A 10,056-nucleotide genomic window follows, 5' to 3' on the forward strand; every position below is an offset into this window, starting at 1 on the left:
GGGTTGTTGTTTTTTGAAGACTGCTGGAGTCTACTTTGACTCTAAGATGTTATGAGTCTTGCCCTGAATCCTTTACAGCAAGGATCAAGTAAGATAGAATGTGTTGAAGTACTGAGAGGCAGGATAGTGCATTAGGAGTTCAGGGTGGGGATCCCTGGGTGGCTCCGCGGTTTAGCGCCTGCCTTTGGCCCGTGGCGCGATCCTGGAGTCCTGGGATCGAGTCCTGGGATTGAGTCCCGCGTCGGGCTCCCTGCATGGAGCCTGCTTCTCCCTTGCCTGTGTCTCTGTCTGTCTCTCATGAATAAATAAATAAAAATCTTAAAGAAAAAAAGAGTTCGTACTTTAGACCAGACAAACTTGGGTTCAAGATCTTGCTCTCTTTACAAAATCTGTGACCTCAGGCAAATTACTTAACCCTCTGAGCCTGACTTAATCAACCCTGAGTCACAGTTAGTGTGAGAAGTCAATGAAATAATCTCACCTTAAATCCTTTCTGTAAGAGGATGACATCTTCATTTATAAATAAGATGTCATTGAAATAGTTATGTTAAGGACCTGGTCCATTATAGTGCTCAATAAATGACAAAAAAGTCACTTTGAACTCTAAGATGCTATACAATTATTAATGTAACCTTATTAACGACTTGGAGGTGCACACAGTTGAGCAGCCTGGAATTCCACATTTCCTTTCCACCTTTATTTGTCGCCAAACTAACATTGCCTAGGGGAAAAATGGGAAAACCTGATAGTTTAGGGAAGGGAAGGGAAGGGAAGGGAAGGGAAGGGAAGGGAAGGGAAGGGAAGGGAAGGGAAGGGAAGGGAAGTCCACAGGTGGAGGTGACAAAGGGGTTTGTTTTGCATTAGGAACTATGAGTCTCTGGAGTTCTAAATGTTCCTCAGGCCAGAAGTTAAGGAAAAGAGAACTGCAACCAGCTCTGACTCTCACTGGCAACAGAATAGAGAAGACACTTCTCTCTGAAAGCTTTGACTTTACTCAACCAACTCCAGTAAAACAAACAACTATCACAATTTGGTTTTTTATTGGCAGAGAGGTAGAAGAGGGTAGGAAGACCCAGGTAGAGATTATCTCACTTGCAAAACTCCTGGACTTGCTCTTCTTCCTGGATCTGCCTTCCTCACTCCCACCCCCACACCTCACATGTGCTTGTACCCTGTTCGCAGGACAGGAACTTACAAGATTTTTTTCTTCCTTTGACTCAGGAACTGAAAAAGAAGAGTCAGGGAGCAAAAAAATTTTTTTATCGGAATACCGGGTTATAAGGTGAAAGGTCATAAACAACTCTGTCCAAGAGGGCTTCGTTTCAGAACATGCCTTGGCCAGGGGCCTGGTAGGCAGCTGCTTACTGCCAAAGCTAAATAGTTTTCTCTCATTTAAGGGAACCCAGACATAGCACAGAGCAAACAAGTGGTCTGTACTGAGTTCTGCAAAATGGAAAAGAAAGAAAAACCCTGATCCCAAAGAGAAATTTATAGTAAGAATTGCTTGACTTTTAAAAGCTCAAAAAATTCAGCCCCTCATAGATGTGCTCAAATAAATATCAGCATTCCCTTTTCCCTAAGATGTCCAGAATCAACACCAACCACCCTGATCTATTTTTATCCACCTCTCCTCCTTTCCCCTCAAAATCTATGTAGCTACATATCCCACAGTTTAACAATATTGATTCATCTCTCTTTTTCTAAGATTTTATTTTTATGTAGTCTCTATACCCAGTTCGAGGCTCAGATTTATAACCCCTAATCAACAGTCACAGAGTCCACGAAGGGAGCCAGCCAGGTGCCCCTGACTCATTTAATTCTTTGTAAACATTTTGATGTTTCATATTTATGTACACTCTCATAGCCATCAAATTGAAAGTTCTCTCAGAAGTCACAATTTTGAGTTTTTAAAACTACTTTGGTGAGAGTCCTACCCTGCCTGCTCCTGATAATTCAATCAATATTGTGGATTGACTGAAAAACAACTCAGGTCTTGTTGACTGGGTTTCTAAAACAGTGCCACCTCAAACTCACATCCTAAGGATCAACGTGTTCCCCTTTTTGTTCCCGGGGGTGGGGTGGTGGTGGATGGTGTGTGTGTGTTTTCCAACTGAGTTTTGACGCCTGAGTCTTGGGCTTGTTTAATAGCGGTGCTGAGTTGTAACTTGTTAGCCTTAGGGTGTCAACCCAGTTATGGTGTATGAAGAAGGAAGAAGGATCCTTAATTGCAATGGATAGCATTCTTTGCTGAGAATAAAAGTTCTGTACACCCACATACGTCTTATTTACTTCCCCATCTCAATCTTGGAAACACAGTCTTCCTCTTGCCAGCACACACACCCAAAAAAAAATGAGGTAAAAATCTCCTGATACTTCAACACAGACAGGAGAGGCCCAAGAATCAAAAAAAAAAAAAAGAAAGGGTGCGTCCATGTGTGCTGTGGGAATCCCTTTATCTCTGCAAGTTTGTTTGTTTGTCTGTTTTTGCATTTATGAATAATTTCTCAGGAGTCAGGCCCTTAAGGCATCTCATGCCAGGTTGGGGGGAGGGGGGATCTGACAAATAATAAAGAGTGATCAGTCAGGGTCTCTTTTAGCTTGAATACAGTGATCCTTTTGTCTTCTTTCCTCACTGGGATTTCTAAAATAAAGGGCTTAGAAAAACACTTTTGAAAGATACGGAAACTCTTCCTTCAAACAGGAATGCAGCCATCTCTTTACTGACACTTTGATCATATAAACACGAGAACTTTTAACTCGGCTGCGAGGAGTGTGGGCTACGGATTTAGAGATGCACCTCTGATTTGGTGAGTTGCAGAGGGGATGAAGACAAGAAAGAGTGCAAGCAGCTGAGGAGGAAAGTGAAACGAGGGAAGCATCTTGTTTTAAGTACATACCTTACTCAAGAGTAATATATTGGTAACTGGAGGAATAGAAACAAAGTGTTCCCCAATTTTGCAGGTAGAAACTGAAGAGATGAGGGGGAAAGGAACAGGATGTGAACACGCCCTGATTCCGTTCCAGGGAGAACAGAGCGAACGGAGAGAGAGGGTACAGGGGCTTCCAGGTTCTGGGGCGCCGCAAAGGGAGCGCGAAAGCCGAGCAGTGCCCCGGACCGCTGCCCACCGACGACTGAAAAGAGCTTTACAATTTGTGACAAGTTCTCCTTTCTGTCACAGTATTTAGGGGTTTTGATAGAGACCCGGGGGGCAAGAGAAAGACAAAGGGGCTCTTCCTGAACACTCACACCAAAGCTCCCTGGCCTCTGCCCCAATTCTGAAGTATTCTTGGAGTTATGGGATTATTTTTCACCGGACTTGCGACTTGTGAGCCGGAAATAAACGGTCGCCTCTAAATTTATTGCACTGCCTAAGGTTAGGCACGAAATTCCCACATAAGCACATTTTCTTTTCGCTACAAACGCTGCTCCCACCCCAGAAGCATCTGCACCCGCCCCCCGACGGCCACCCCCCGTGATAAATTCTAGGGTCCACGAGGGCCCGCTCCCTCCGGGCTTCCTCTGGGCGTCCTGCGGGCGGAGGGAGGCGGCCCCGCAGCCCCTCCGCTCCCTCCTCCCGGCGAGGCGGCCATGCACAACAACCATTTTCCCCGCCAGGAGCACACTGTGTCCACGCGCCGCTGCGGCCTCGCTGATTGGTTGGGCTCCTGGTAAACAAGGGGCGGGCAGCCAATGGGAGGGCTGTGCACGAGGGCAGCACGAGCCTCAGGGCTAGCGCTCGCGTGGCCGGGCGAGCCCGGGCGACTATATAAAGCAGTTTCCGGCTGCTCACCGAAACTCTCCTTCCGTCTCCTCTGGCGGGGTGGGCTGTTCGGTCTCTCCTAGAGTCGGAGCGCTCCTCCAGCTGTCGGAGAAAAGAACAGAAAGCTGATTTTTTTTTTTTTCCTGGGAATCCTTTGGCATCACCCACAGCTTACGTTTTTCCAAAATCTTTTTGAAATCTTAGCGGAGAGTTGAAGAGTGAAATAATTTTTTGCAGAGCATTTTTGGACTTGGAGTTTTGTTTTTTCTCTTCCCCCATTTATAACTGTCAAGGCAGCCCAGCCAATCATGGTGATGTTCAAGAAAATCAAGTCTTTTGAGGTGGTCTTTAACGACCCTGAAAAGGTGTATGGCAGCGGGGAGAAAGTGGCTGGCCGGGTGGTCGTGGAGGTGTGCGAAGTGACTCGAGTTAAAGCTGTCAGGATCCTGGCTTGCGGAGTGGCCAAAGTCCTGTGGATGCAGGGATCCCAACAGTGCAAACAGACCTCTGAATACCTGCGCTTCGAAGACACGCTTCTCCTGGAAGACCAGCCAACAGGTGAGTGGCCCCGTTGTTTGTCGGGAGGGTGAAAGCTGATTTGAGAATAGAGTTGAAACGAATGCTTGCAGCTTATGCTGAATATTTCAAGTTGCTCAGGTCGAGCAGCTTGACTTGTATGTTGTTTCCTTTTTTAGTTTTAACTTGCAGACTCCTAAAAAAAGGGGGGGGGTGATTTGTACAGTTTCTTACAGTGTTCTGTTCTGAAGGTGATCCTGAGGTATGCTGCCTTAACTATTTAAAGGTTTTCTGTGTGCATAAGTTGCATATTCTTCGCTTGTTTCCTGTTTGAGAGGGTACTAGCTTCACTGCCCTGGTTGAGCCTTTCATCATTGCAAGGCTTTGAAACTTTTTGCCCAACGAAATGCATCAGGATCTCTCAAGAACAGAAGGGGATGAAAATAGGGGACCTGCAATAGACTTGCATGCTGCCCAGGAATTCCTTCTCACACAGATGCATTTGAAGTGAAACAAGAAACCTGATGGGCTATTCTTTCTTCTTTCTCCTCAGGTGAGAATGAGATGGTGATCATGAGACCTGGAAACAAATATGAGTACAAGTTCGGCTTTGAGCTTCCTCAGGGGTAGGTGTCTACTAAATGCATCTTTGGACTTTTTTTTTTTTTTTTTTTCTTTGGACTTTTTTATCTCTAAAATTCGCCACCTTTGATCACCTACTGTTCTTGGAGAACATTTTTAGATTGCTTCTTTTTTCTTGACACAGGCCTTTGGGAACATCTTTCAAAGGAAAATATGGGTGTGTAGACTACTGGGTGAAGGCTTTTCTTGATCGCCCCAGCCAGCCAACTCAAGAGACAAAGAAATTCTTTGAAGTGATGGATTTAGTGGATGTCAACACTCCTGATTTAATGGTGAGGTTCATTTAAAAATTCTGTTTTCTTGGGTTTCGGGGATGGTAAGTCGTAAGTCAAATGTCTTAGGCTTTAGACTGATGTACCTCAGGGGATCCAGTCCTAAATGGATTACCAAGGTGGGAGGGAAAGTTGCCTATTCTAGGTAAGGAGTAGAAAGGAAGAAGAGAAGGATCTCTAGAAAGTCTCAAAATGTCTTTTTACCCCTATTTAACACAGGCTCCTGTGTCTGCTAAAAAGGAGAAGAAAGTTTCCTGCATGTTTATTCCTGATGGACAAGTGTCTGTCTCTGCCCGAATTGACAGAAAAGGATTCTGTGAAGGTAAAAACTTAATTAAAATGGTAGTCTGATAAGACAGGAACTGTGGGTTTGGGAGTGAGGGCAGGGTGTATAGGGGTAGAAGTCCTTAATTGTATTAAGCTTTGGCTAATAAGTTTTCATCTTTTTCATTGTTAGGTGATGAAATTTCCATCCATGCTGACTTTGAGAATACATGTTCGCGCATCGTGGTTCCCAAAGCTGCCATAGTAGCCCGCCACACTTACCTTGCCAATGGTCAAACCAAAGTGCTGACACAGAAGTTGTCATCCGTCAGAGGCAATCACATCATTTCAGGAACCTGTGCATCGTGGCGGGGCAAGAGCCTTCGGGTGCAAAAGATCAGGCCTTCTATCCTGGGCTGCAACATCCTTCGAGTTGAATACTCCTTATTGGTGAGTGAATGGAGTCCAAGAAACTGTTCATCTGTCAAAATAGTCATTTCTCCAAACCTCAAGTCTAACTGTCATTTTTCTTTTCTAGATCTATGTTAGTGTCCCTGGCTCCAAGAAGGTCATCCTTGATCTGCCCCTGGTAATCGGTAGCAGATCAGGTCTGAGCAGTCGGACATCGAGCATGGCCAGTCGAACCAGCTCTGAAATGAGTTGGATAGATCTCAACATCCCCGATACCCCAGAAGGTGAGCCAGACCTAATAATTTTTCTTCCTTTTTGGCCTGCTTGGGTTTGTGAAATTGTGACGGTCAGGCATTTCTTGGCCAAACTTCTTAGGCCTATGTTTTCTCTAGCTCCTCCTTGCTATATGGATATCATTCCTGAAGATCACCGATTGGAGAGCCCCACTACTCCTCTGCTAGATGACACAGATGGTTCCCAAGACAGCCCTATTTTTATGTATGCTCCTGAGTTCAAGTTCATGCCACCACCGACTTACACAGAGGTGATCATTGCCATTTTACAAATTGTCCTAAGCCTCTTACAGGAAGTTGAATGGGAAGGACTGCTTAACTGGGTGGTGGTTTTAGTTCTTACCCAAACTAAAATGATCGTTTCTTTTGTTTCTCTTCCCCCCCACCCCAGGTGGATCCCTCCATCCTCAACAACAATGTGCAGTGAACTTGTGGAAGAAAAGAAGCAGCTGTACTTGTTTCTTTCTGCCTCTCTTCCTGGACTCTGACTTTCTCAGAGACTGAACAGTCTCTACAGTTGGGGTATGGGTCCACCCCAGCCTCTGACTCCCCAGTGTAGGAGGTGCTCAGCAGGCCATCTCCAGGACCTTAAATGATGGTGCACACACATCCTCAGCCAGCGAGATGATGTGAAGTTGTGATATGGGAGTGTTTGCTGGATGGGTTTAAAAACATGCTAGAAAAACTCCGGCCCATCCCAATTTTGTCAAATCTTGGTGGCCTCCTGACGTGGTCTTCCCCAGGTTTTTTGGAGGGGATTGTATATCTTGAATGTTGGTGCCAATTTAGCAAACTAGGAAAACAAAAAAATCATGGCCAAATTTTTAGGACAAAATTGTTGCCCTTTGTACACTTACGGGGGTGGGGGGGGCCTTCCAGAGCAGATTTGGTTTGAACTTTGGAGAGAGCTTCTTCCCATGTGACTTCAAGAGAAGCGGCTCTAAGGTTGTCTTTGCTTAGATTGTGCTTTAATCTGGCTTAAAGCAGTTGTAACTATGCCCCACCAAAGGTCTTAAAAGCTGTTTTTAGAGCCTTTTGCACTGTGTTCTCCTGTTGACAAACATTTTCATGTGGGAGAGTGTTTTTCTTTTCATGTGACTCCTTGGAATGGATTCTGAGGTGATCATTCTTAGCACTTTAGTTCCTGTCAAATTTTGGGTTGTGGTTTTTTTTTTCCCCCTATATCAAATGTAAGCTAAATCTGGTCTACTATGTTTCTAGGGGTAAGCACAATGACAAAAAAATATAGTGTTATTCCTTACTTCCAAGACTTTGTCCCAGTGTACAGAATTCTGTGATTCTGACACTAATTCTCTGAGAAGGGTTGCTGCTATCAGCCTTGCCCACTGTGACTTCTCCACACCGAAGGAGGAACTCTAGATTGATGCCCACAGCACTGTGATCAGAGCTTCCAGACATTGCCTTGAGAAACGAGAGGGCAAGTGTCTTCACCCAAAGCCCCCAGGGCTCCTTTTCTTCCCAATGTTAGGAGGCAGGGATGTCGACAGCCCTCTCACTGCAGCCCCTAGCACTTGGTCAGTCACCCTCAGCCTTAGCACTTTGTTCACTGTCCTGTGTCAGAGCACTGAGCTCCACCCTTTTCTGAGAAAGTATGTCGGCTGAAGGTGGTTCATTTGTTTTTTAATTGTATATCTTTTTGTATGATAAAAACTATATTTTGTACTTAACCAGATATATTTTCACCCCAAGTGGGGGGTATTCTTTGTAAAAAAAATAAAAATAAAAGTTTTTTCATGAAAAAAATGGCTTTCTTGTGAGATGGTTTTGAAGCTATTAGAAAGTGCCTGAAGGAGCCTGCCCCTACAACTTCACAGTTTGGGATACCCTGTGGGGAAAACACTCCCTATGATACAAGGCCCTAATGACTATAGTTAGAGTGGGGGTTGGGGTGAAAGGGGAAGGAATCTGAGCTACATTTAATCTTAATTCCAAGGAACTAAACTATAGTGGGACATTCTAGTGGTACAGGCTAGTTCTCTGCACCTGTAGATACTCATGATGAAATTCCTTCAATTTTGGAGTGCATGACTTTTAAAAGATGAACTCTTGGGGGACCTGGCTGGCTCAATCAGGAGAGCATGTGACTCTTGATCTCAGAATTGAGAATTTGAGCCCCACTGGGTGCAGAGGTTACTTAAAAATAAGATCTTTTGAAAAATAGGGACTCCTGGGTGGCTCAGTGGTTGAGCCTCTGCCTTTGGCTCAGGGCCTGATCCTGAGGTCTAGGGATCGAATCTTGCATCGGGCTCCCTGTGAGGAGTCTGCTTCTCCCTCTGCCTCTCTCTCTGTTTCTCATGAATAAATAAAATAAAAAAAAAATCTTTTGAAAAATAAAATGAGGTCTTGAAATACACAAACATTGGTGATGGGATTTGAAAGGAAAGGTTATGGCTCCCTATTTTATAGTTTGGTTTCATCGTAGAATTTACTCTTGGCTAAACCTGGCTTGTATACAGTAAGATAGAAGATAATTATTCAGGACTTAAGGATCTAGACTTGTATTTGTTTTTTAAAGATTTTATTTATTTATGAGAGACAGAGGTAGAGATACAGGCATAGGGAGAAGCAGGCTCCATGCAGGGAGCCTGATGCAGGACTCGATCCTGGGACCCCAGGATCAGGCCCTGGGCTGAAGGCAGTGCTAAACTGCTGAGCCACCGGGGCTGCCCTAGGCTTGTATTTGTTGAAGGGCATCTACCATCTCCTATGTTCCTGTTACAGTTCTATCAAACACATGAGCGTAACTGCATATGTTTGCTGAATATTTAACCCCACCATCATCCCTTAGGACATGCTTCTGGAGTTCCCATTCCTTATAGAGTGATAACAATAAATGGTTACCACAACTGCCCCTCTACCTGAAAGGATTTTTATTATTCTTAAAGGGGGAGATGGGGATGAGCAACCCTGAGACTGCAGAGTAGTTAATATACTTTCTGGTTTCTGGCTTATTTAAACTTTTGTAGACAGATCTAGTCCTGGCCCTTATTTGGGTATTTGGGGCTTGGCTTTAATTCCAAACCTCAGACTCCTGAAAGTTCATAAAATCAGTGTGAATTGAGCACAACGTGAGATTGAAAAGATTCTTTCCTACTTCAGTCTTTGTTCATCTGTCTTTAATTCTCAGGAGCTCTTCTCTCTTTCCTTCTTTTTCTTTCCCAAGGTATGTGGCTCTAGCTCCCTGTTGCCGTGGTAACTCTACTCATACCTCAGCTGCCTCCTTTTCTTACCTGTTCAAGAGTTTAGTGGCTCCTCCCTTTCCCCTGAATTTGACCAGAAAACTAGGTCAAAGTTGATGGAAAGTTTTTTTGCCCAGCTTGTTTTCCAGGGACTGGAGGGGTGGGGCAAGGACGAGAGCAGGCCAGAGGGCAGGAGGAAGAGATGGAGAGAAAGCCTGACTGTTCTTGTAAATAGCCTGGCTAATGGGACAAGATCTGAGAAAAGGATAGCAGGGAGAAGGTAGATAACTTACACCTAAGTTCTGTTAGAGATCTGATTTTCTAACAGCCAGAGCATATGCATCCTCTCCTGATACCATAATGCCTCAAACTCAGCACTAATAGAACTTTCTGTGATGATGGAGTGGCAATTGAGCTCTGAATGTGGTGGTGTGACTGATTAACTGAATTTTAATTTTTGTTGGATTAATTTAAATTTAATTAGCTCCATGTGTGACTAGTGACAACCATCTTGAGCAGTGTAGCAAAATATGAAGAAGGAAAGAAGCTATTCACTCAGAGGAAACTCATCCTTGCTTTAGAGCACAAAAGGCTCCACTCTGACTTTCTTTTACCTTCTACACACAACTTCTACCTTAACTCAGGACATTTTTCGCAGAGAGGCTCCTTTAAGTATACTTCCCTGGGTACTGACCCA

The 10,056-nt window shown here is 44.5% G+C and overlaps 1 protein-coding gene across 1 annotated transcript; it reads left to right on the forward strand.

Moving 5' to 3' along the window:
• Positions 1–3,788: 3,788 nt before the first annotated feature.
• On the forward strand, positions 3,789–7,923 carry LOC121491687 (thioredoxin interacting protein). The gene is made up of 8 exons (XM_041756830.1): positions 3,789–4,319; positions 4,831–4,903; positions 5,044–5,191; positions 5,411–5,513; positions 5,649–5,905; positions 5,994–6,150; positions 6,259–6,410; positions 6,551–7,923. Exons 1-8 carry the CDS (start codon positions 4,070–4,072, stop codon positions 6,584–6,586), a joined length of 1,176 nt encoding a protein of 391 aa, XP_041612764.1. The 5' UTR covers positions 3,789–4,069; the 3' UTR covers positions 6,587–7,923.
• The last annotated feature ends 2,133 nt before the right edge of the window (positions 7,924–10,056 follow it).

This window comes from Vulpes lagopus, chromosome 5, assembly GCF_018345385.1.
Source record: "Vulpes lagopus strain Blue_001 chromosome 5, ASM1834538v1, whole genome shotgun sequence".
NCBI classification, from domain to species: domain Eukaryota; kingdom Metazoa; phylum Chordata; class Mammalia; order Carnivora; family Canidae; genus Vulpes; species Vulpes lagopus.

What these genes read in the sequence shown, in the direction of transcription:
- LOC121491687 (XM_041756830.1), top strand. Translation starts at nt 4,070, where the DNA reads ATGGTGATGTTCAAGAAAATCAAGTCTTTTGAGGTGGTCTTTAACGAC. An exon ending in GGCTTTGAGCTTCCTCAGGG is followed by an intron (nt 4,904 to 5,043) that starts GTAGGTGTCTAC and finishes TTCTTGACACAG; the next exon opens with GCCTTTGGGAACATCTTTCA. An exon ending in TCAACACTCCTGATTTAATG is followed by an intron (nt 5,192 to 5,410) that starts GTGAGGTTCATT and finishes TATTTAACACAG; the next exon opens with GCTCCTGTGTCTGCTAAAAA.